At 31.3% G+C, this 27,984-nt stretch overlaps 1 protein-coding gene across 1 annotated transcript in view; it reads right to left on the bottom strand.

Annotated features, from left to right (window-relative positions):
• Window positions 1–27,719, bottom strand: part of LOC143059794 (dynein beta chain, ciliary-like) — a 54,359-nt gene extending 26,640 nt beyond the window's left edge. The window contains exons 1-20 of the mRNA XM_076233356.1: window positions 27,134–27,719; window positions 21,443–21,627; window positions 20,245–20,434; window positions 17,302–17,401; window positions 16,095–16,306; window positions 15,089–15,322; window positions 13,649–13,816; window positions 10,026–10,142; window positions 9,378–9,643; window positions 9,034–9,102; window positions 8,120–8,502; window positions 6,972–7,216; window positions 5,763–6,350; window positions 4,958–5,127; window positions 4,530–4,752; window positions 4,047–4,250; window positions 3,035–3,436; window positions 2,351–2,596; window positions 1,427–1,651; window positions 640–858 (exon numbers count right to left, since the gene is read on the bottom strand). Coding sequence (XP_076089471.1) covers window positions 640–858; window positions 1,427–1,651; window positions 2,351–2,596; window positions 3,035–3,436; window positions 4,047–4,250; window positions 4,530–4,752; window positions 4,958–5,127; window positions 5,763–6,350; window positions 6,972–7,216; window positions 8,120–8,502; window positions 9,034–9,102; window positions 9,378–9,643; window positions 10,026–10,142; window positions 13,649–13,816; window positions 15,089–15,322; window positions 16,095–16,306; window positions 17,302–17,401; window positions 20,245–20,434; window positions 21,443–21,627; window positions 27,134–27,490 — 4,803 coding nt within the window. The 5' untranslated portion in view covers window positions 27,491–27,719. The remainder of the gene's footprint in view (window positions 1–639; window positions 859–1,426; window positions 1,652–2,350; window positions 2,597–3,034; window positions 3,437–4,046; window positions 4,251–4,529; window positions 4,753–4,957; window positions 5,128–5,762; window positions 6,351–6,971; window positions 7,217–8,119; window positions 8,503–9,033; window positions 9,103–9,377; window positions 9,644–10,025; window positions 10,143–13,648; window positions 13,817–15,088; window positions 15,323–16,094; window positions 16,307–17,301; window positions 17,402–20,244; window positions 20,435–21,442; window positions 21,628–27,133) is intronic.
• Window positions 27,720–27,984: the final 265 nt, after the last annotated feature.

Here is a 27,984-nt window from a genome sequence, read left to right as displayed (position 1 = left end):
ATTTGAAAATAAAAAAGTGAATGTTGTTTGTTGATGTGTTACATATTTGTTTTTCTTTTTTTTTTTGTACATTAATTACTAGGCTGTTAGTTTTCTCCTTTGAATCGTTTTATATTGTCATTTCGTTTATAGCTGACTATGCGGTATGGGCTCATTGTTGAAGGCCGTATGGTGACCTATAGTTGTTAATTTCTCTGTCATTTGGTCTCTTATGAAGAGTTGTCACATTTGCAATCATACCACATCTTCTTTTTTTATATTAATCACAGCAAAAAACATACTTATAATGGAAATTTTGGTCTTATACCAGTTTTCTCTGTAATTATTAGCCTCAAGTTTTCTTTTTGTCTTAAATGTGCATGTCATATTCCATTGGACATTCAGTCACCGTCAACAAAATTTAATCAGTTACTTTACAGAAACACAATTCAAGCATAAGAGTTAAAACTTTACATTATTTGAGTAAGTTGCTAGTTTTTTTTTGTACAGAAATTTGGCTTCAATATTACTTCTTTCTAACGAACTTCAAATGGTTTTTTTTCAAACTAAATGGGTTATAAACTGCTAGGTTCTTTTACAGAAATTCGGCTTAACTATTACTTCTTTCCACTAAACTGCAAATCTTTGGTTTCAACTTACAACTGGTGGATTATTTCCATTGGACAAAATATCCAGCAAATCAGCAGACGATACGAAGTAGAATCTTGGGAATGCCAATCTCTTGGTTTCTAGATACTCAGCCAATGCCTTCTCACAGAGTGTCAGTTGCCCCTGTAGAGCCTCTAATCTCTCAAACAAGTTAGGCTGGTTGGTAGCATCTACAACGTTCTTTGTCTTCTCAACTTCAGACACTAATTCCTACAAAGAAACAAATGTAGAATTTCAATTATAGGTTATTCTTGCAAAGTAAAAAATGTAGATTTCAATTGTATGGAATATTCTTAGTACAATATCTTGAAAGAAATGTATCTTCATTCCTCATGAAACTAATACAATGCAATAATTTGCGTTCTTCAGTACTCTAAAACGGACAGTTTTGGATAATAATGCATGAGTATCTCCTGTGTATAAATTATGAATGGTTTCTACATAATTTGGATTTTTTTTATTTTTGTAGGTACCATTTTTTGTTGATTGAGGAAAACTTGCATTATCTTGGATATTTATTTTTGTGACTTTTGCAAAGTTGGCATACATTCCTTCAAAAAAATTAAACTGATTGTGACAAATCACATTAAATTTTGTCCAGAAATAACAATTACAATTAATTATCTGACATTTCTGACAAATCACGATAAGGATAGTTTGACAAATCACGATAAAACTTTAACCAATTTGACACTTACGGTAACGGAAAATGACTATTTGACGCCCGACAGTAAGGGGCATTCGTACCCTCTAAAATAGGGGATAAAATTCTACTAACCTTAAAATCACTGTCAATTCCATCAAATCTTTTTGAATCCTCAGGTAACTGGTTCCTGATATCTTCTGATCCTATGAAGATACTTTCTAAATGAGACCAGGTTCTCTGTACCTCCATCCAGATCTGGATCACTTGATCAGCAGTCGACAGTTTTTTCTGCCATGATGATACTTCTTGTAAAAAGTGAGCGATGAATTTGGACGACAACATATTTTGTAATTGTACCTGAAATGTAAATTTTTAAAACATAACAGATAATTGAATTAATCTTATAACAGAAACCAAATGTTTGTACAGTTAGTTTTTAGTGGTGGTCAGTTAAAATTTTATTAATTTATCAGAACCTTTTTTTTCAAATCTGGTGTTGAAACCAAATTAGCTCATTTTTGGCCGCAGGTAAATAAAGGGTAAAGTAGTATGGGCTATTGCAGGATGGATTTCAGTGCTGTGGTATTGGGACAGATTCCCATGTTTATCTGTTCAATTTCACTGTTTTTTTTTTGTCCAAGATTGTTTATTTTACCTTATAATATTTTATTTTACCTAATAATGTTTTATATTACCTGATAATGTTTTATTTTACCTAATAATCTCTATTATTGCATAGCAATATAATATTTCCCACAGAAAGCAACCAAAAGTTAGTGTGCAATAAATCTTCAAAATTCATGATGTCATCAACGACAAAATCTTAGTTTAAACCCATTTTTACTTTCAAATATTATATTGCTATACAATAAAAGGGTTATTGCATGAATATTTGGGAATATTGTCCCTTGTAGAACATATATTGCACTTGCAAGCTCGTGCAATATAAAATTCTACTCAGGACAATATTCCCCAATATTTATGCAATAACCCTATCATATCAGATGGGCCGGTTCAATGAAATAACAAATTGGTGTCTTAAAATCACAAACTGACCTGGTTATCTTCAAGTGTATCGATCAACTCCTCACTAGTCTTCAACATAGTAATCTTTGTCCTGGGATGTGGATCGTGTTCAAATTCCATTGATGCCCACGTAACGTCCAATTCTTTCAGGACCTTCTCCATGCTCATTTCTTTCACAGCTTTGTCGACAATACCTCGCACCTCATCCTCAAAGTTATGGAGGTTCAAGGAGAGTAAATCGGCAAGGGTGGTCTTGTCGTCCATCATAAATCGTACCTGTCAAAATAGTACCATTTCTATCAAAGTATTTTAATTTCAAAATGAAAAAAAAAGAAGTTATTTATCAGTAATATTTTGAATGATAAGTATTGACTATCTTTATTGCAGCTGATACCTTTATTTTTAGTTTTTCTTATTTCTTATAAAATTGTATGGTAAATTTTTGCATCCTAAAAAATACTGAAGATTTACATTATTAGCAAATCGATTTACATTATTGCAAGATTTGCTAAGAAGTAGAGAAAAACTTGACTGATGTCTAAAATAATAATGTGAAACAATTTTTTTTTCAGGTACTTTGTATTCCTGGCCAACTGGTTGTAATTATTTTTGTGTTATATTTGTACTCATAAATATCTTTAAATTAATCATCTAGGAAAAAAATAAGTCTGTGCAGTATTTGAGTTCTGACATCTTAAAAAACCTGTAACCTACCTTAGTGGCAGCCATAAGCTGTTGCCAATGGCGTTCTCTGATGGCATCATTCTGGAGCTCACCAACGGCTCGGAGAGATGTCAACATGTTCTTTACGCTATCCTCCACACCAGTGTAGGAGTCCCAGGCTCTCATTTCCTTGTCAAGAGATCGGATATCTTTGGCGAACTTTTTACAATCCATGTCCATCTGTTCTACGTTGATTTCCTTCCACGTTGTCGTTTTCCAATCATCAAAACTGCTTCTGACCATGATGACATAGTCCCACAGTGTTTTCAGAAGTTTTAGTTCTTTACGACATTGTTTAAGCTGTTTGAAATCTGGGACGTTGACTTCAAAGAGTCCGGCAGCATCTAATAGTTTAAGCATTTCTTTTTCCATACCAGATATCTCTTGATGGTACTGAAAAAATAGAGGAAAGAATTTGGTTATCTTAAAAATCTGTTGTTCTGCTGGGATAAAAATTATCTATTCCAATTTCCTCTGTTCTGAATATGCATGAATTGTTTGCAAACAGATTAGCAAATAACAATTAAATAAATCAGCTTTCTTCATCAACATTTTATAAGACTACATTTTAAAAGAAAACAAGTCATGAGTGTTTTGTATCACTGTTAAATGTATTATACAAGCTCATCTTAAATTTATAGTTTGAAATTCCTAAAATGTTCTATCTTAATATAAAATAATGTAAGGGTTAGGGCAAACAAACCAATTCTTTTTTATGGCCCAAGCACAAAATCTTTTTTCCCAAAAAATAAATGAGGACAACTAACAAGAATGTGTCCATAGGCATAGTACATCCGCACTATCATTTTCTATATTCAGTAGTCAGTGAAATTGGAGTAAAAACTCTTATTTGGCATTAAAATTAGAAAGATCATATCATAGGGAACATGTGTACTAAGTTTCAAATTGACAGACGGACGGACGGACAAACAGTTGCACAGACCAGAAATCAAAATGCACACAAAAAGGGCATAAAAATAAATGAGGACAAATAAAAACTTACAGAATCAATGCTGTTATATGGTTTTTCACAGTTATATCTAAATGGTGGTATGGAGCGGAAATGTTCCCTGAACTTGTGTTGGTTGACGTCAAATGTGGCGGTGTTACGTCTAATATTAGCCACCTCAGTAGCCTGTAGTGGTGCCACCTGTTGTTTAACAGTTATAGCAATCTTCTTTGTATTCTTCCATTGTTCAGGTAATTCCTATAAAGTAAAGAGAGAATGATCAAGAATATTTTAAATTAACATAAAGAGCCCTTGTCCCAAAATAGCTGTATAATGCTATAGACCACTTTGGAGTTTGTCTGGAAAAAACTCTTCAATTTGACGACTAACTCTTGCAATAGAGCATCATAGTTTTCTGTTCACTCGCTCAACATGGGAACGGAAGTCTCTAAACTCAAGAATGATGTTCACTAAAACCTGTTATTTATATAATTTACCTGTAACTTATATAATTTACCTGTAATTTATTTAATTTACCTGTAATTGAAGATGGACATCTTCAGACATCTCCTGATCAAAAGTTTTCAGAAGTTCTATAGTCTGTTTCAACGGTTCAAACATCTCATCTGTAGTAGCCTGTCTTTCCTTGACAGCCAGTAGGTATCCCATACATCCCACCAGCCCATTGTAATCACCTTCTTCAACTTCCTGTTCTAATCCTGCATCTGTTGTCTTGATGAAGTCAGTTAACTCCTTCAAACTTTAAATAAAAAACAAAGAAAATTATATTCTTTTCAAAGAATAAGCACAATCTTATTCTTGTTCAATTATGTCTGCATGCAAGCCTATAGAAAATACATACTTAGTTGAATGTTAAAAATGATGTTAACCTATACCCACGAAATCCACAAAAATGGTATCCCACAAACAATAATGAATTCACTGTCCAGAAGAGAATATCTTACCTATTGGTCACATGATCAATCAGATGTTGTTTGAAACTGTAACTCCATCTTTTTATAGTATTTAATAGAGCTTGCTTGAAAGGTTTAGAATTAACTCGGAACCAGCTCTCAAATAACTGTGTAGGCTGGATTTGTTCTGCCTCTCCGTATATTTTCTCATAAGTGTCAATCTATAAATAAAATTGAATTTAATAAGGTCCACATACATTCATACTATAGATTTTTTTAATAAAATCAAAACAAATTTTATTTTTTCATAGCAGTGAGCAGATTAAAATTTGAATGTATAGAATTAAAAAAATAGGATAAAAACTGCCACCATCAAACATTTTGGTTAAACATATCCATGAGCAATATATCTGCAGTGAGTTTATGTAGGTTTTTTTTATTAGCTAATGTTCAAGTAAAAACATACTCTAAGAAGACACTTTTTACATTTCCAATGGGAAATACTACACCAACACCCCATTACAATATAGATAGGTCTTGATTTTCAAAGTCATCTGAGATATTGCTGATGTAATTTTTGACCAAACCTTTATTAAATTTTCATGACTAGTTTAGTGGTCACAGCCAACCTTTACAATGTAAGATGGATAAACAGCATTTCCATATCTCTGCTCTTTTTCATGGATATGTTGCTGGTGTAATCTTTGACAAAAGTTTATTTAATTCTCATGAGTACTATAGTGTGAGAGCATTAAATATTTTGTAGGGATGGGCATACAGATATTGAGAACTCCTGTTTCACTCCAGGGAAGAGGGAGAAAAAAAAAAACAATGAGAATGTATAATTCAATCCTACCTGTTCTTTGAATTGTTTGAGTGTTGGTGGATTCTCAGGGACACTGTCATCAGCATGAGCTTCAATCTCTTCTTGTGTGAGTACATGGTTATACAGTAAGAACTGTCTCATAAACTCTGTCCTATCGTCAACCCATAGATAGGAGTAATTATCAAATGAATTTCTATACTCCACAGCCTTGTTCATAATGTTAGTAATTCTATCCATGAGTTCGCTTCTCATGTCAGACAACTCTTCCATTTCTTCTAAATCAGGTTGATAATTTTCCACGCCGCTGTGAGCAGCGAGACGTGGAATCAAAGAAGCCTGTTTGTAGATGTCCCCGGCAAGGCTATCAACCAAATCATAGAATCCATCGGCTACTCCGTAATCTAGAGATGGAATGAAGATCATTTCAGGTACTCTTAGCTCTAATTGTGCTTCGAATAATGGATCTACATCAATCTTAGGATCTGTATTGTCTAGTAAGAATTTTATACTGCAGTGGATAGTGTTAAAGAATCCATCGACTACCATTTCATCTACATAATCTACATAGGCCTTCCAGGTGTCAGAACTACCACTGGCTTTGAAATATTCTAAGTTTTGCTAAAATAAAAGATGAATTTTGTCAGTTTTGTAGGGTTTTAACATTAAATCAATTTTCAAACAGTTGAAGAATAAGCATAGAGTAATTTTTTTTTTTAAATCAAAAAGGTTGACAGATGCACTGATATTCATTTGCACACGGTTGATTCTATTCAACACAGGTAACATTTTAGCATTTTGTATTATGATATTAATAGGTATTGATGGCAAAGGCTCTTTTCACAACAAATCTTATGACAAAAATTAATCATCAGCAACATTGAAATGTATTTTTTCTAGCATGTATAGTAGACTGATTATAAGCACAGTAGGTTTTTCGTAATTTCAATCCTTATGAAGCACTTATATATTTTTTTGTTCTGGAGCAATAGTGGATGCATGTGTAGATAAATAACTTAAAACTTTAAAACTTCTATTCATACAAATAATTACTTTAGGCATATTTTATAACAGTAAAATTAAGGTTCATATTTATGACCCAAAAATATTTACTGTGAAAAAATGTTGCCTTAGCTAATATTTGGCCATATTAATCCCATCGGATATTTGTTTTGATGGCTGAAATCAATCGGTCTCTAAAGATATATTCTTGTGACATGTTTACGCTCCAATTAATCTTACCTTTAACAATTCATGTAATTTGTCGCCTAGTCCCTTAATGTTAGTGTAACGCTTTTCAAGTCTTTCTTTTCTATCATCTAAGTTCAATAGAGAATCATGTTTTTCTTCTTTACGTTCAAACAGTGGTGTCTTAGCCCAGGTGGACATCAGTTTCTTGATTTCCTCCACATTGTCCTTGGCCTTCTGTACACGGGACTCGAGGTCTATGACTTGGTCTCTAGTTTTCTGGATATATTCCCATACTCCTGAAATTTTCATTAGCAATTATTAAATAACATTTGAATATGAGTATATAGGACACCATGCCAAGCTTGAACAATCACATTTCCATGAAATCTCTATCAAAACCCTTTGCATATATTATTAAAATTCATTTAAGAATTGAATGCTTCTTTTTGTAACTTCATTGGGGTGTAAAAGCGTTGACCGAAGTACATTTTGTATGAAGCGCGGAAGCACTTCGTACTAAAAATGTGCGCATGGTCAACGCTTTTACAACCCTATGAAGTTACAAAAAGAAGCATTCAATACTTATAATTACATTTTTTTAGCAATGATCATGAAAACACAAATTTTTGTTTTATTTAATTCACCTGTGCACTTTATTGTGGGACCACGTGTTATCATGAATGAAAAGTTTTATTGAGCAATGCAATTGCTTACGGAATAACACGTGATGTGCAGTTAGCCAATCAGATTAAAGTATCATAATGAAACATACATCTAATGTAATTATATCATTATATATGTTCTGTACTTAGTGTCACATTGACTTGCACCAAAACTTTAATCTCAAGCTTGATAAATGAACTATTTTTCACACAGAGGAACTAAAAGCTCCAATTGTAGGGGGATAAAGGAAGGAACTGACAAGACTAATCTTCATGTAATCATTCTTTTAACCTCTACTCATTTTTGTTATAAATATATTCTCCTTAGACAATTCACTGTAAATAGATATTAGAAGATGTGGTATGAGTGCCAATGAGACAACTCTCCATCCAAGATACAATTTGTAAAGTAAACCATTATAGTTCAAAGTACTGCCTTCAACAGGGAGCCTTAGCTCACATTGAACAACAAGCTACAAAGGGCCCCAAAAATGACTAGTGTTAAACCATTCAAAAGGGAAAACCATATTTGCTTACCTTCACTCTCCCAGTTTAGAGATTTTTCAGCTTGTTCTAATTGGACATCAATATCCTTCAACTGGTCTTCAACCAATGGAAACTCAACTTCCAACACAGTATTCCTGACTTTATTATAGAGATGGACGCTAAGATCTAAGTTGGTTACAAAACGCCAGAAAGTATCATTCTTAGCGAACATGGCTTTAGCAGATTCTGGTATCTCCTGTTCTTCACGGCCGTCCAAATATTTGACTTCTCGTAGCACAGCAGTAAGCTGTGGGTCAAAGTTAACTTGTATAAGGTTTGTCTCTTCGTTCCTGACTATCAGAGGTTGACTCATATTGAAGGCACAAGCTTCACTTACACTGGCTGCCCATTCTGAATATACTTCAGCGTCCCAACTAAAATTTAAAAAAAATACCGTTAGATTAAAAGTTAAGCAAAACTTATAGAATGATGTCTAAAATAAACATTATGTTGTCTGCTCTTTGGTTGGGTTGTTGTCTCTTTGATTCATTCCCCATTTTATTCTACAGATTTTTTTTTTAATTTGGCCATGTTGGATTTTAATTTAATATCGACAAACTAACAAAAAACACTTAAATGTTTCGTTTGTTAAATATAACTGAATGAAACTTTTAAAATAAAAGCAGAATTTTTTTATAATGTCATGTGATCACTTGTTTTACAATGTATATGATTTCTCCAGTCATTATATGGCAATTCTGTGACACTTGACTAAAGATTTGGGACACTTGACCTTTTAATGTTACAAAATGACTACTTACTTTTAGCATCAAACATTTTCTTGTGTGATGTCAAAATTTGAAGATAACTTCTGTGATATTCTATAAGTAATTAAAGGTGTTTGAACTAGTAGCAAGAAAGAATTAAAATTTATAATTGATAAAACAAATTGACTAAACACCTACCCATTCAAAAGTCCCAACATTTCTTCAAACTTGGTATAAACTAATTTTGCATCTTCTCCTTGCATACATCTGAAGAGAAAAAAGATATCAAAGGTTAGATATGCCTTTACAATGCAAAAAATACTTAAAATTTCATATCTTTCGAAATTAAATTGCAAATTCATTAAAGAATACATTTGCTTTATGTTTGAATTCATTTAATAAACTCATTAGGCTAGAAGGCTATTCATGTAATATAATGACATACATGGTATTTGTCTAAAATGCATTCCAATCCTGATATCCCAATACTTGAATGGAATATCCCTTTTATCAAAACTGATTGATATATATTGTATACTTACGCATGATCAATAGATTTGAAGTCTTTCATTGGAATAGATATCCTTTCTCTGAGTTCATGGGACCATCTCAAACTACCAGAAACTTTCGGCATGTTCTTATGTAAACCAGCTTTTCCTTTGCCTTTCTTTATGGCGACTTGTGCATCATAGATAGCCTTTGCAGTATCTAAATCATTGTTCATCATATCTATTATAATTGGGTATTTAGACTCAAAATCTGTCTTTATCAATGGTCGCTCCAAAAGGGTACCCAAGATATCCAATAACTAAAATAAAAGATGAATCATTCAATTTTATTATATCATTTTAAAAACATCTTAAAATAAAAAGAAGAAGGCTAAAATTGCATCTGTGAAGTAAAGAACTCATATCAGGGGAGATAATCCATCAAAATTGTTTAAATATAAGATGTGGTAGGATTGCAAATAGAACAACTCTAAACCAGAGACCAAATGAAGTAAAAGTTTGAAAACTTGGATTTCAAGAAAGCAGTCAAAGAATATATTTATTGAAAATCTTAATACTGTAATTTAAAATCCAGCAATTTTTTTGGATAAAATTTGTGCATTTAGAGATATAATTGATTGTTGTAGATGTGTAAATGTTTTTTTTTATAATTTCAAGTATTTTAGGAATATTCCTCCTTACCTTGAAGATAGACTCTGATGTTGAACAGTCATCAAATGCTTGGCAGACGACGGTTGCTAGGCGTCTGTCAAAGTCACCAATCTTCTCCTGGAATCTGCTGTAATCTTCCAGAAAATCCTGTTAAAAAAGAATATCATAATCATAAGTAATGAAAAATAAAATAATACAAAATATAAAAATCTGTTAAAATTCATCAAGAGAGCTAAAGGTATATATACCAAATTGGTAAACATCGGTCATTCCATTATATTTTTCATATTTTTAAAACCTTGACAAGTTTAATATTCAGTATGAAGTACAACAAATTAGGAAATTGTATTTGGATCTAGTGTAAAGAAATGAAATTCTATACAAAGCAGATGAAATTTGTAAAAAAGAATGATTACATGTATAAGGATAAAATCTAGATACAGATTTTTATTACAAATTACATGCATTCATGCAAATTATGTTAAAGTATATCTCATGACGCATATATAATATAGAATTAATGAAAAATGTCCTGTGTAAGGTACAATATTTCATTAAATTGTGATGCCTAAATATTTTTATCATAACTAAAGATTACATGCATTTGCCTTCTATGAACGTTTCAAATTCAAACATTTTGAAAACTAACCATGCAAAAAAAAAATAATCTACTAAAAAAACAGAAAACTAAATGTGTGTTTTTGTTATTGTTATGTGATTTTCTGATTATATTGTCTTTATGTAGCTATATTTTCTCTAGTTTTACAGTATAAAATAAAAAATACAAAACTATTAACTATAATGCATGAATCTATTCAACTCAATTAAGTTCTAAAAATTTGAGTCAAATGGTTTAAAGATGAGAAATAAAATGAATTCATGGTAGGTTAAATAATGATTGCAGGAACTCAGTCTTTTGAAACCAATTTTGATGGCATTTCTTTATTCAAAAGGGTGTATCAATGAAAACAAAATAGATGAGCACCGAGTTATCTGTCCTTCTTAAATATTAAAATGATGAAAAAAGTGATATGGCAGATTTGAACATCTTTGCTACCTACAAGTTAGATATTTTTATCACCTTACATTCTATTTCTAGTTGAACAGAGACCGTACTGATAATGTATCATAGTTGCCATTTGCCAACACACGCCAACACATCTGAGAGTGATTAAGGGTCTTGATTATTCGTTAGAGATTCAGAAATTTCAAAAGGTTATTTTACCATCAGCTTTAGTTGTGTATAGTACGCATTTTTAACCCCCAAAATAAGGTTGGTAGAGGGTGTGCATATTATATACAGCTATAGACGGTTTTTGATTTTCAATTGTAGAGGAGTGCATTATGCTGTATTTTTTTTCTCATTTCTGGTTTTCGGACAAATTAGACTCGGAGATGGCAACTATGATATACAAGATACTAATACCAGAATATCTAGCAGTTAATTCATTTCTACTCCCTACAGATATACATATGTATCCCCTAGTAATGGTTTCAAACATTTAAATACAGTTGAACCTCATATTTGAACTTGGATTGCTTGTTTGGTTTGTTTTTGTATTCGGTCATTTTCATCAATAATTCTCAATATTTAACAGTCAACATAAGTTGAATTAAAATTACATAAAAGTGCAATGAAAATTCTTTTGATTACTGTAAATTACTGATAACAATTTGTACAACTTCTGGGAAAGAAAAACAATGAAAATTAAATTTTTTTGGCACAAGAAAATTTCATTTCAAACAATCAAGATTCTACTGTACATAAATAGTAAAACCAATTTGTCCTTACCTTTCTTGATAAAGTGATCACTACATTGTGGACACTTGATCTTACAACTAGAATTGACATATACATTATATAAAAGTTTTCTGATTAGAATAAACAACACAAAACTTGAGTTAACTGATTATATAACGAAATGAAGAAAGAGTACAGGTACATTGTATATATCCTCCTGTTAAAATGACTGATTAGAGTAGATATATATGTTCCAACCTCAAATAAATGGTGAGAGAACAAAGGGACACAAAATATTAAGGGTCAGTCGGAAGCTATGAGTTGAATGAAACTGACAACGCCAAGGCATGAAAAATCAGATGACAAAAGACAACAAGACCACTAAATACTACATAGTAAATATTGGCTTATTATTCAGGTGCTGCTTTTAAAAGTTGCTACATGAAAATGGAAGGTTCACAATGGAAAAATAAAGCTTAAAACATGGAACAGTTTTTTGCTGCTAATTAGGATTGATACACAAAAAATAAATTTCAACACATTAGTTTTCAAGCATATTACCACACTTACAAAAAATACAACAACAGGTATATGATATAATAAAGCTTTACACAAGACAAAAACCATGCAATTTTACATATAAATATTGCAGGAAAACAAAATCTACTACGGAAGGAATTCAAACTGTCTTACAGAGAAAGCATATATCTATAGATTGGGTTGTAAATCTTTAGCAATTTATATTCTTAATTTGTTATCAAAATAACAGTTAGATACACTCTTTACAAACATTCTGAGACTAAGCTAGGTTCATAAAACATTTGAAAGCATCAAAAGTATAGGGCACCGTTTGTTAATTTTCTAGCTTATTACTCCTGATCACGGTACACCACTGAGTTAGGTGCCAAGTCAGCATTCTTACCTTATCTAATGCCTGAAAGATTTATCACTAAGTATGTAAGTACAAACAAACAAAAGCATAGGGTGTTGGAAAATAATGTTCTCTCGCCAAATAAAAAGTTTTACATTTATCTTGTCTGGATTTTTTAACATTATTATGTCATTATAAGAACATTTGTCCTGAAAATTGAGGAAAATGCTGGTGAGTTTCAATAACTATTTGGAATTTTAACGTAAAACTATTTATTTGGCCGAATAGACTGAAAAAGAATAAAAATTTAAAGCCAGTAAACAGTGATAAAAAGGAAAAACACAGTGCAAAATTAAAATGGCTTAAAGAATGCATATGAAATCGGTCTTTATCAAAGATTTTTTTTACCAGCAAATTGAATATGTATATAAACCGATAGATCTGATTACACTTTTTATCATTAACACTTCAAAATATTGACCAGTGAAGGTTCCTAGCATACTTCATTCTATGCAGTCTTTACCTTTATCTCAAATCTCATTCGTTACACTTTTTGGTTTTCATGCATCTTCATTTTTTTGTCATACATATTTTTTTTTACAGCCGATTGCATTGAGTGTGTAAGTTACAGTAATATCTTTGTTAGTTTGCTTGCTAGCTGAACCGTGAAGTCATTATTTGGTTAGGTGAACTATATATCCTCCTTTAAGAGTAGACTAGTCTGACAGATAACCAATCTATCTGTCTGTAGGACTAGACTACTCCGAAAGGAGGGTAGTATACCTAATATTATAATGACTTCACTGTTCAGCTAGCAAGCAAGCTTACCAAAGATTCTACCTTTTCCTACACACTCAATGCATCCTGCTGTAAATTTTACAGTTTTTACAAATTAATAAATAAGATAAAAGCCAAAATAAGAACAAAATTGAAACAAACTATCAAATAAAAAATTTCTGTGAAATTAGTTGAAACTTGATAAATAGAGGGAGAAAGTGATAAATAATGAGAAGACAATCATGATCATAAATAAAAACGTACTGGATTACTAGGGTCCAGTGAATCATAACTCCTGGTTGTGAAGGTACTGTAGATTGCATTGAACTCCTCAAACAACTGTACAACTTGTTGACTTAGCACTTTTCCTTTAACTCCACCAAGTTCTACTTTCTCTAGCTTCAGAAACTCTTGAGCTGTTTCCATCAGTTCCTATGGAATAAACATAATTTTGTTACCGTATGAGGTCGTGTATAGTCTGCACTTTTTTCCTTTATTGAGACAAAAAGAAATTTAAAAAAAGACATTTCTTTCTCTTTTTTTTCATTAAATTGAGAATGGAAATGGGGAATGTGTCAAAGAGACAACAACCCGACCATAGAAAAAAACAACAGCAGAAGGTCACCAACAGGTCTTCAATGTAGCGAGAAATTCCCGCACCCGGAGGCATCCTTCAGCTGGCCCCTTAACATTGTATTCAATAATGGCTAAATATCAATATGTTTCATTTCATAATTATAGATTTTCTTATAATAACTGTGGATTCATTATTATTCATGGGATATCAATTTTCGTAGATTTCGTGGGTAAAGGAGAATCACGAATTCAGATTTTAAATGAAATACAAATGTTCTATTAGACTTATATGCTTATATGCAGACTTAAGCAAAACAACGAAATTAAATACACAAAAATGCAATACTTAATGTATCCATGAAAACAGATACCCACGAAAAATAAATGAATACACATTATATACAAAAGAAGCCTATCCAAAATTCCCAACATTGAACCTGTAATACACATTGCACATGGAATAAAGAAACCCAGTTACATAATCAAAATAATAGATTGGAAACAGAATAATAAATGGGTAACAGAGTTTTAGTTACACTTGTTATAAAATCCACCATATTTAAAGATTTATTGGTTTTATCATGTCAAATGACAGATATGTTCAAGCTGTGTGACATGGCTGTTGTTTCAAATATGTCCATTTCAATTATCCATTTTAACTTTTTGAAGTTTAAACCTCTACAAGTTCTTATAGGCAGTTCCTTTTACACATACAACTTACAGGAATGGTACTTTTAAAATGGAGTGTTTAAGAATTTTATTTACTTTTTCATTGTCCAATGTACTTGAAGCTCACCCATAATTGAGATTTTACCCCTGGACCTTGTGTTACAGTGTATGTTAAATTCTTTTAAATGGAACTGTTCTTTCCAATACTGTAAATTCAGAAATCATTGCCAGGTTTTTATTATTGCAAAAAATGTGACAGGGTTATAATCGCAATAATTTTAAAAGTCCCATATGTTTATATGAATTAAACAGGATTTTTGTCAATATAGCAAAGATTTAAATCATGTTTCAGTCTTAAATGACAAAATCGCAATAATTAATGAAAGCAATAATTTCTGAATTTACAGTATATATTGTTTCTACAAATATCTACAGATCATTCTTTATATATTGCCTTACCAAAACAGTTTCGACTCTCTCTTTAAACTTGTCATATCTGGCAAACACCAGTTTAGGGGTAAACTCCCACTCTCTAGGTTCTTCCCCTTCACCAAAGTAAGACTTCAGTTTGTTCTTGTGATCTTCATACGTCTCCTTATAAATATGGAGCACCTCCACAGATTTCCTGACCTTGCCAATTGTCTCTTCTAGCTCACCTTTAAACAATTCTGTTGGCTCCAAGAAATTTCTAGCCTAGAAAAAGAATATATAACATAAGTTATATTTCACTGTTGTTGTTGGTGTATCTATTTTTTTTTTAAAGTTCGAACTGCGAATTTTACCCAAAAAAATGATTTTTTTCAGTTATTGATATTTGTCTTTAAATCTTCTCTTTCTTTTGTCTTTAAGTGTTTTCCTTGAAAATTCTTAAAACTAATTGTTGTTACAGATTATTAGCCTTCTTTTGATTATTTTTTATCTTCAGTGTTAAAGAATATTTTTTTTCTTTAATCTTATATGGCCATACCGGTATTTTCATTATTCAACTGCACTTTAAATATTTTTTTGCATTTAATATCTTTTTTAAATAGGTATGTATATTGGTGATCTATAGATTCTAACATCATCAATCATCTATATCATAAGTTCTCTGAAAGAGAGTTGTCTCATTGTCAATTAACCACATATTCTAATTTTTATATGAACAACTTTATATAAAACTTTCATGATTATTCATGCTTTTTTCTTGCCATTATATTAATGTTGTTTTTGTCACAAATGGTATACATACCCATAGCCAGGGGGGGTTCGGGGGTTCAGACAACCCCCCCCCCCCCCCTTGAAATCAAATAAGCACTGTTAAAGTCAATGTTTTGTTCAAATTGTGACTGTTAAAGTCGAGTCCAACAACCCCCCCCCCCTTGGAAATTCCTGGCTAAGGGCCTGGTATAAGTTGATTTATATGGCAATAAAGAGTTTCATTGATTTGATTGACAGTAAAATGACAAAGTAATAATATAATTACATGGTTGATAATCATGTTACACATTTCCTGGAGTAGGACAATAATTCTAGCTGGAGTATTGTAGTACTGAGAATGGACCCATATCAAACAAACTGTGTGCATCATAGGGGCCATTAATGGACCACTATCATCAAACTCAGACTGTTCATAGTCCTCAAAGTGATGTCTTGCTGGTCTCAGGTAAATGTTGATGTCCTTGGCCTCTTCAAGTGCTGTAAATGTATAAATAAAAGTCAATAAAATGAATAGTATTGTAATTCATTGGCAATCTTCTCTTATTTCTTTTGATCCTACTGCCTAATATGTTTTATATAGGACAGGATGTGGTGCTTGATAATATTAGGCAATTACATCAGGTAACAATGCAGCAGTCATGTTTTTATGTACAGTACATATCAATGAAATGCTTGCAAAGTCATTCATTCAATTGAACAAATCTAGCAATGTTTTATATGTGGTGAAAGAGATTAATCCACAACTGAGTGTTATTCAATTTTTTAACCAAGGCCTATAAAAAGAATAAAGGCATTTTCTTTTTTTTTTTTTTTGTTATTCTGTTACATTATAGCTTGAATCTCAGCTCTCGGCAGAGGGCTGTTTTCTGTTCTTTGGTCGGGTTGTTGTTATAATAATGATACATTTGCCGTTTTCATTTTCAATTTTATTGCAACACATTCTTGCTAATATTAATTATTAAAAACAAAAATGCAATTATTTTGTAAGTCTTAGTTCTAATGGTTGATGACACCAAATTCTATCCATGTCATAATTGGTAAGTTAAGTCAAATTATCAAATTAATATGGAAATTGTCACAAAATGTTTCTAGTAAATCTCTTTGTAATAAAAGCTTAACCCTTTCCTCCATAATGATGCCACCCCTTTTCTCCATAATGATGTCTTTTGACACCACCCCCTTTACTCCATAATGACGCCTTTTGACGCCTGTGTAGTACCTTAGTTGAAACGCTTTGACTACAAAATGTCTGCATCATACTTATATATTGTATCCAATATGAAAAGGATATGCATGAGAATATCTGACTTGAACATCATTGATGAAATATTGGTTTTCACAATGCATTAATACTTTAAACCTGATGACTTTTTTATCGAAAAAATCCTATGCGAATCAAGTACGTTAAAAAAAAAATCCATGGAGGAAAGGGTTAAGACAAAGATGGCATATTCATGTGATGGAATACTAACCTGCTACAACATCTCTGAAGATATCTTTGAACACTGGAAAATAACTACTCTGTGTCCTCTCCAATACTTCAGCCATCTTTCTTACTTTTGGATCTCTCAGCTACAAACACATATGAAATTATTAGTGAAATCCAGAAGTACCCAAACTTATACAGAATCTTATGTGACGAACGTATACAGAATCTTATGTGTCATGGAACAAAGGATAAGACATATAACGTATTTGAAATGTGAAACCAAACATTTTTCAAATTGGATTAAGGCATCAGCATACAAGACTCATTTAAAGTTGGGTACACATAATGCAGCGTATTCATTAAGAACCGATTGCCGATTGAAATGGTCGTTTATAATCAAATTCCCATCGGTTGTTTTTTTTATGTCAAAAAAATATAAATCGTACTTTTAGTTTTAGATCGTCGGTCACTATATAGGACAATCTAGAGAGATATATAACGGCATTTCTGATTGGTTAATAAAATTGAATTTCCGGTAAAATAAATGCTGGTTGTTGATTTTGCTGCAAAGTACTATAAGATTTTGTACTGAAACCAGGAAAAGTATGCATTCATAGTAATAACGAGATTTTGTAACCAGTCAATAGCATAGTCAGAACACTATACAGCAAAAAACACTATAAATCTATATCAAAATTAAGTCAAAATTTTTTAAGCAGCAGCCACAATTTCAATTAAGTACATGAGTGAACATTACATATGTGAAGAAACTACAAAAGAGGAAACGTACACAAGTGTTTACAGTGTCATTTGGGACACTTACTAAAGACTAAGAGAAATGAAAAGAATTTCAGATTTTTTTCAAATAACAACAAAGGGAAAAAAAAGGGTTGTTCTATGACATTTGCATTTGAATAATTGAGACACCCTCCTTGGTAATGTTCATGAAGTGCATGATCGTCGTCCTATCATGAAATGAAAAAAAGAGCAATGTCTTGTCTCATAAAAGCAGACATCACATTATTTTCATTAAGTGATTTTCATTTTCTTGTTTTCAAGGGATAGAGCCTCTTAACAGCAGACTCTTTCTTTTTACCATAAATCATAAATCATATGTATACCTGTCCCATGGCCTTTTTTTTAAATGAAAGAAAAAATGTAGAGATAGCTCGTCTGCATGTCATTGTGTAGATTCATATAGAGTCATAAATACTAGGAGCACCACCTGACACCAAGAGATATATCGTGTAAAGGAGGATATACTATTATCACACATGACAGGTCTTGCTTAACATTCCCCAAACATACATGACACAATGCTATTAAAAAGAAATCTCACACAATCATGCTGACTCACCTCATCCAAGTAATAATAATAAAAAATGAGGATGAGGATAATGTCTCCCTATGATTATAAAGAAGTGTGAGTCTTGCATTTTGCATTCAAGGATGTACTTTGGCCAGGTTCAGGAATTTTTGTCAGATGTTTGATCTCTGTTTTTTTCTCCCTATGATACAGGGTAAAATATTTTGACCCATGACCATGATGACCCCATTTTTCCTTTCTTAATTATAACACTTCAATTAAAAACTCACAAAAAGTTACAAAAATTTTAAATTCTAGATTATTGTAATTTCACCAAAGTGCACCCTTTTTGCCTGAAACAGTCCATTAAATTCATCATTTGATTTAATGTGATAAGTATTTGAAATTATTAATACTGAAAAATGTTTTCTGTGGGTTAGAACTGTTTGAATAATTGTACGTCTACAGTAAAATTAAAAATATTTTCAACTAATAAAATCAAATTAAAATCTTTTCCTGAATGATCACCATGTCTTTCAGAGTCATGCGTTCATCATTTTCCTCAAAAATTCGCAAACAACTTCAATAACTTGTTAGCTGAAAGTCTTAATGATATTATGTGATCAACTTTATATGAAAATATGACCATCTTGCTGCTCATTTACCTTATCATCATTAAAAAAATGGTGTTTGCAAAGAACAAAATTAGAGTTCAGGAGCCCTCCAGAGTGCAGGATTTTGCACCATTTTAAAAAAAAATTCTGGGGGCCTTCAGCGGCACCCAGACCCCTCGCCGTGAAAGGCAACGAGCAAGCTCGTCGCGTCGAACGGCTACGCCGTCCGCCAGTGTTGCCTGCTACTTTTATTATTTAGACTCCTACTTTAAATCTTATTGACAACCCTGCACATATAACAACACATGGATTGTCTCCCTTTAACAACACATTGATTGTCTCCCTTTAACAAGACAAATTACAACTAAGAAAAGACCAAATATAAATATGGCCAGTTGTCCATAACAAATATAAATATGTCCAGTTGTCCATAACAAATATAAATATGTCCAGTTGTCCATAACAGATATAAAGATGTCCAGTTGTCCATAACAAATATAAATATGTCCAGTTGTCCATAACAGATATAAAGATGTCCAGTTGTCCATAACAGATATAAATATGTCCAGTTGTCCATAACAGATATAAAGATGTCCAGTTGTCCATAACAAATATAAATATGTCCAGTTGTCCATAACAGATATAAAGATGTCCAGTTGTCCATAACAGATATAAATATGTCCAGTTGTCCATAACAGTTGTCAATAACAAATAAAATTTATGTATGTCTGTTATTTAAGTAAAGTATAACTTTTAGTGTTAATCTGAAATTCATCAATAAAGTCAAAAGATGAGAATACATATATATGCTCTGTTATTTGTCAATCTGCACTTTTTCTGTGTGTATAAATTTGACATTATTATCTCTGGTATAAAACACTTAACAACATAACAGTGTTGTCACAATTTTATGTTAACTAATGACTTTTTGTTGTATTGGAACATTGGTCTTTTGGTAACTTATCAAATTTATGAAATCAAAAACAGTAAAATTTTGATAATGGTCTGAGCTGAAGTACTTTTTAGTATGGCTAGCATAACTGGGTCTGTCTAACTTAGCTTTTACCTGATCATAGATACAATCCAGATTGGTGGATTTATTTTTCCAGAATTCTATTTCTACAAATGGTGTTGGGTTAAGACCCTCTAATAAAGGCTGAGCTGAATCTTTCTTTAGAACATCTCTAATCTGATGTGTCCAGTCAATGACCACTGACTCAATGGCATGGATAAGCTGTCGGTCAATACTGTCCGCTCTGAAAAAAAGAACAATTCATTTTAAGACCTTCATAATTGCATTTTATCAATATTAGACCAGAAGAGAAATTTCTTTTACTTTTGTCAAGACTAATTTCTCTAATGCTAATTAAGGATGTTTGCTGCTCAGTTTCAAAATAAATAACTTTCCATAAAACTAGTATATATTGATAGGGTATTAATTGAGGAATCAAAAAAGCAAAAAAAATATAGGGGTCAATGTGCTTATTTTCGAAATATAAGCCATTGAAATTTTGGCGGGAAAGTGTTCTCTCTTGATTTTTCATAGCTTTATCATTGACCAGTTAAAGTTCTCAAAAACTATTAAAAAATAATAAGATTTTACAAGACTTTAACAAATAGCTTATAATTATACATGTAAAAGATTTGTGAAAAGAAAAAGGGGGGTTCATGGGCAGTTTTTTTTTAAAGGCATTTACATGGATAAAACCAGAGGATTTTGAAAATCTGACAAAAATTCCAAAACATGACAAACAAACATCCTTAACAGTATCACCAAACTTTCTCCTTGTACCTTAATTTATTATTGTGGACTTGCACAAATAAAAACACTGACCAATACAATATTATAGGTTTTTTATATACATATACAGGGGAGACAATTTGTTTTAAAGTGTGATTTTAACCACTAGTCTTACAACTTCACATAGACTTTAAGATGAAGAATGCAGAATCTTTCTTTTGATATGTTAAATGGTTTTTGGGAAAGGAATACTTTGGCGTCCTAAGACTATTATATTACCTATATCATAGCTTTATCATATATGTCTGAACTTAACCATAACCCATTTAATACCCCAATTATATCCTAGATGTCAACTAGCCTTCAACCTGAGCTACAAAGACCCCCAGAGTAAAAGAAAAAGGTCAAGATTTAAGGTCAATAATCAATACACTTATCATTTTATTTCTACGTTATGTCCTTAATAAGGTTATCTAAGTAAGCTCTTTCAAAAAAGTCATGTGACATATTTATGATAACATACTTATCATCATCAGCATCTACTTTCTCAGCACCGACAGGAAGTGGCAGCAAGGTTTTGCCCTTAGCTTGTCCTGACACAACATATACATCACTTTTAAGTCGCTGAGAATGGCGGGAGACATCAGCAGAAACAACTTGTGGCCAGGATTCATGGTTTCTGTCATTGGATAACAGTGGAACTAAAACCTGTGAACAAAAATATTAGTCTACAAATTGTACTGTTTTATTCTATATTACAAAATTGATTTCAAACTTTTAGAATTTCTTTATTAAATGGGTACCTCTTTTCATGGATATTTTATTTCGTGGTTTGGACAAAGTCAGTATATAAGCAAGATACTTATTCATGTTATTTGTATATTTAAATTAGTAATTAAACTTTTCCACTAAATCTACAAAAGCTGGTACCAAAAACGAATTCACAGGCAAGAGAGTTAGACAATGAAGGACTTGATTTGGCCATTGAAATTGATTGATTGTTGACAGAATAATGTCCAGTCATGCCAGTGGCAAATTCATTAGAAATGAACTATGGCATATTATCATGTACAAAACTTTTTAAAAATCTGAATCTAATATTGGTTTATTTTAATACTTTAAAAATTTGTTGTTTTCTGTGAAAATAAAAGGACATTTGGGTCAGGGTTAAACATTAAAAGTCTATGATATCGTATATTTTGCAGTGTATCAATATTCATAAAGTTCCTGGTATAATTTTATTTAGACATATTTTTCTGTGAATACCAACATTACCAATGCAGCTTAATTAGAACCATGCAATAAAACCTTTCAATAAATACCACAGGATTATACACCTGTATATGCATGTTTACCTTCTTTACCTTACATATTAAACTCAACTGAACTGTAAAACTGTTAAAGCAATACCAATGATCCAAACAGAAAACAAATTAAAGATAAAAAAGGACAAAAGGTAACAAATAGTGTTGTAAGTAAAATATGACACCTTTATAATGTAAATTCATTGAAATTACAATTCAAATGTATAGAACATATAGGTCTGTTGATTGACTAAACTTTGTTTATTTTGTGTTCATTTTTTAAAATAAATAAAGAAAGACCTAATTAATGACATTTAAATATTTCAAGCCTGTTGAGAATATTTTTAATTTTTTTGGAAATACTGGAAAATTGACTTCTGCACACCAATTCATCACAAATACATTTAATTTCACCAAATTCACCCTAAAAAAATTATACACGAAAAAAAGAATATAGTAATAATTAATCAAAATATCAATTAAAATGCATTTTAGTACATGTACTTAGGATTTCTTTTCCTATTTTAATAAATATAAATTTCTTTTCCTATTTTAATAAATATAAATTTCTTTTCCTATTTTAATAAATATAAATTTCTTTTCCTATTTTAATAAATATAAATTGGAGATCAAATCAATGTCAAAAAAGGCAGCCTTAAAATGCACATCCTCCATGTCCTCATGAAACTTTATTTTTATCTGGGTGAACACTATATTTCCATAGAATGAAGATGACTTAAGGATGTTTGCTGGTCATGTTTTGGAATTTTTGTCAGATTTTCGAAATCCTCTGGTTTTATCCATTTGAATGCCTTAAAAAATTTTGCCCATGGACCCCTATTTTTCTTTTTATTAATCTTTTACATGTATAATTATAAGCTGTTTGTAAAAGTCTTATAAAATCTTATTAATTTTTTAATAGTTTTTGAGAACTTTGGCTGGTTAATGATAAAACTATCAAAAATCAAGAGAGAACATTTTCCCGCCAATATTCCTTAATAGAAATAAATGATGTGTAAACCAATATGTATTTCTTTGTAATTTCAAACGAAAAGGGACATGAACTCATGAATGACATATATGTGTAAATCAACCAAATTGTAAAAAGTAATTATGGTACTAGGATATCACTAAAACAAATTTGTAAAAACCTTTAAGGAAGTCTGGTACAAAAATAAACATAAAAGAGAGGGACATGAATTAGATAATTGTTCCCTATTCTATTTGGCTTTGATTTCATTTCCAAACTTAAAAAGGCTAGAAAAATGTCTTGTCCCCTTGGTTTTTTAGATACAGAGTGATTTAAACATGTACTGGTATATATGTAAGAGCATTCCCAAGTCAGCTTGTCTTTTGTTGAGTACCTTAGTTTGACCTCTAGATGTCTTTGGTTTTTAAAAATGATACCATAACTATCAAATAGAGATCTTAGTTTGGCTATTCTCCATGTAATCAAGGGCACATCTAAGGAATGACACATTTAAAATATGTCAAAGCAAAGTTTAAATAGTCTTTTGATCATGTTGATGATCTTAAACAAAATTTTCTGATAGAATATCTAGTTGTATTTTAAATAAAATCCATTTAAACATGTTAAATACAATTGTTTTCCTATTTTTTTCATACGCTTAAAATTTGTTTCCGTTTTTCTTTTTACAGGAAATTTTACAGAGTAAGAAATATACCATTTTTTCCCAAAATTTTCAGATAGAATATCAAATTTGGCAATTTTCAACAGAACAGAGGTTGCTAAGCTAGAAAAGAACATGTAGGAAAAAAATAACAGGACGATTTGATCTGTGTTAAATAACACCTGACATTTTTTTATAATTACAAAATATATTTTGTTAGTCTCAAGCACTGCTCCTGTATATATATATGTTTTGTGTGTTATCTTTTTAATGAAACCTTATCAATTGTTTGATATGCATTCAATTCTGTATTTATTAGTCAAATTACAACTTAAAGCGTTTAATAATAAACGCAATTTGGTTCTTAATCATTAATGTTCAAAGATCAAATTAAACTTGTTTCAAACTTGTCTGAGCCTCCATGTAAACACGACTGTACATAAATTATTGCGAAAAAATCTGAATGTAAAGGGAAGAAAGAAAATTTAGGTAAATGAACTTATCACTCTACCAGGGGGGGCATTGATAAGTAAATCAATTTGCATTACATCATGTTTATGAATAAACTTTTTATTTATTACAGTTAAAAACTTGACGACCAAATACAAGTTATGTAACTTTCATTAGATAACTATATGGTTACCAGTTTAAAGTTTTGTGATACAAAAGATATCTCACTCAATGCCATTGATGAATAATTAATTCTAAAATGTATAAGAATTGATTAATTACCTGCAAATTATTTTCTTGCTGAGGTGTTCAATATTCTTGTAATGTTAATAAAAGACCAAAATTTTAACCTTTAATTTCAATTAAGATAAAAAAAAAAATATGAACTCTTAAAATATGTAAATTTCCTGACAGAAAAAGGATTCTTCTTCTCTTTTATAAAAATTTAAAAAAAAAACATGTACACTGATAGAAATAAATTATATACCCTCCCCTCCCCTTAAAAAAAGAAATTGATTATATCAAAGTACCATGTGAAGGGCTACATGTGAGACAACGTTTCTAAGGTATGCAATGGAATGTTTCTTTAAGGAGAATCAACTGTCACAGTCATCAAAGAGACAAGTCATTGTAGAGTCTATTATACATGTAGATTCTGTCACTGTATTGAATAAGGTACAATATTTCAATTGATCAAATTTTGAAATAACAAACGAGCCAGGGGATTTAAATATTTGAGATATACCTATTGAAAACAGAGATATAGTGCATCACTTGAAATACACTCGTAACAATGCCAATCTTTAATACAGTCAGGACGTTTTTTTTTTTTTTTACAAGATATATGATGAGCTACATGTACTTTAACTATTTTATTAAAAAGGAATGACTTGTCTCTTTGACATAATAGAATAAGTCATTTTCTAACATATGCAATGAAGTTTTGATTAAAAAAGATAAGATAAAAAAAAGTGAGGTGGAGGGGGGGACTTGTGCTGTAGATGAATTTTCATAGATACAGTACCTCCCTTTCATGGAAAGAAATTGTACATTAAGTTTATTTCTTTTAATACTTGTTTTATATATTTAGTATTCTTTTTACTTGATATTTTACATATATGCCAACTTGATCCAAAAGTCTTTCTATCTTTCACTTATAACTTTTATTCATACTTTATTCATGTATTGGATTTTTTATTATTATCCAATACTAATTAGATTTAGTTCTGGGTTACTTTCATGGATAACAAGGATCACCCTATATTCCACTAGAAGGTCTTAATAATTCACTACTTTCTCATATAATATCTCAATATGATTTTGTATTGAAACATGCAACATAAAGCTATCTACCTATTGTAGGTTGCTTTTGTACAAGGTCATGTTTATAAAACAATTGTTTGATATTGATTTTGACCTATTAGCTTGACTAATTAAGTAGTTTCTAAGAAGGCATCAACTAACATACATATTGAGGGTGTAGATGGGGTTTAATGAAGATAATTAGTGTGTCAAAAACGGAAAAAAATAGAAAAATTGGTAAACTTATATAGATTTGAGTTTTGGTGTTTGAACGCCACTTTAAGGCACCCCTTTAGAGCTACCAGTATTTCAAGGTGGCCAGATTTTATTGGTGGAGGAAGCTGGAGTGCCCTGACAAAACAACAGACCTTGGTTAGGAAAATTGAAAATCCTAGTCTATTAAGATTGAAGTCTAGTGCACCTGCACAAGCAGGGTTTGAACTCGCAATCTCAGTGTTGATCATCCATGACTGGCTAGTGATTACAGTAGTAACTACTTAGACCACTCAGCCACCGTGGCCCCTAAACTATATAGAATAGAAGATAATGGGCCGTTTTAAAACAAAGAATTGAAACTTGGTAAAAAATATTGAGAAAAAAGGCAAAAAAATAAAGAACATAGAAATGAACAATCCCACTGTTATATAGATCCCCTTGAAAGTTAAACCAGTGGATAGTAAAAGTATCCTGAAACTCTACACCATGTACATGCTAAATATTTCATTTAATAATATTGGTAATTTTAGGGTAATCAAATTTATACGGTCTATTTACATGTATAGAAGTACATTTTCACTACCAGGAAATCAAATGTCGATTTATTAAAAAAATATTACATTAGAGCCAATTAGTTTGGTTCACCTATTGATTATCTAATTGCCATCTGAAGCCATTGATTCCTACACTAATAAAATCAGATCAAATTCCTTTAATATTCTGGGGGCTCTGGTAGGGTACCCCCATAGGTCACAATTTCAAATTACAAAAAAAATCTGAGGTCACTTAAAATTAAGCAAATAAAAGTCATTTAAATAAAACAATTTCTAATATTTTTAAAGGTCACAAGGACTTTTAGATGAGACTTCAGGACCCAAGGTTGTTCATCAAATTCCCAGAAGTTGCTGGTCAGATTTGACCATGTTGGAGATATAGCCCATAGCCTTATAACTAAAGATTCTACTTTTGTTTTTATAAGAATGAAGTCTCAGAGGTTTACAAAAATAAAAAGATGGGGTATGATTGCCAATGAGACAACTCTCCACAATAGATAAAATGACACACAAATTAACAGCTATTGGTCACTGTACCACCTTCAACAATGAGAGGAAACCCATGAATTAAAACAATTGAAAATTACATATATACAAGTTATTTTAATACATGTAGGTGCATAACATAACAAAAGTACACCTGAAAAAACAGTTTTTCATCAACCCCTCAAAACTGATATAAAAGGTAATAAAAGAACCCCTGATAAAACATATTTCTGTGCTATAATGTGAATTTATCAAAATTACAAAACTATACCTCATCTACGAATGCAGAAAGTTGATCTAGGGGAGCATATGAGAGATCACCATACATCAAAGCCGTCCTCATATTGGTGTCTTTGTTGATATTGTTTCCCGTCATCTTGACGAAATAGCAAGCTTTGGCTTTTGGTTTCGTTGGCCATTCTAATGTGGCCACTAAACTACCAGTGGGCTGTCCAATAACTATAGACTGACAGTCGGACTTTTCAAAGAAATCCATGAACATTTGTCTGGTTTCTTCCAAACTATACATCTTTTGAAATTTGTCTGGTTTAATTTTTAATGTCTTGATGACATAGTCTGCCATGAATTCCACACGCGCATCGTGTAAATCTAAATCTGCCGCCGACATGGTGGCAGTTTTAGCAGTCTTCACTCACTATAGAAAAATAATGTCCTTTCCAATGTATTCCACTCCAAATCAGAATATATCCTGTATACCAGACCTACCCTGTACTTCACAGATGTAATTGGACCATGTGATTCAGTTTGTACGGGAACTTGTTGTGTGTCGTCTGCAGGCCATGGTTACCAGGATCAGGACCATTGTCATGCAAACTGGGTTTTAAGTTCTATAAGTAGTACAAGGCTAAAATCAATATATTAATGGTCATACTCGTTGAACCGCTAAACTAATTATATACAGGTATATTGTCAATAAAATACATAAACTGATTTGAAAAGAACTTATATATTGTCAATAAATTATAAAGTAGATTTAAGAAAGAATTAAGAGATTAAAAATGCCTTAATATAATCAGGGATTTAAAACATGTCTTTTAAATGTTAAGATTTGATCAAATTTTACCTTGTATCATGTAGGCTCAGCATGGGTAAATAATCCAT

This window comes from Mytilus galloprovincialis, chromosome 14 (assembly GCF_965363235.1).
Source record: "Mytilus galloprovincialis chromosome 14, xbMytGall1.hap1.1, whole genome shotgun sequence".
NCBI lineage: Eukaryota > Metazoa > Mollusca > Bivalvia > Mytilida > Mytilidae > Mytilus > Mytilus galloprovincialis.
The sequence above is the reverse complement of the archived record's forward strand: the minus strand, read 5'-3'. Positions and strand labels throughout refer to the sequence as shown.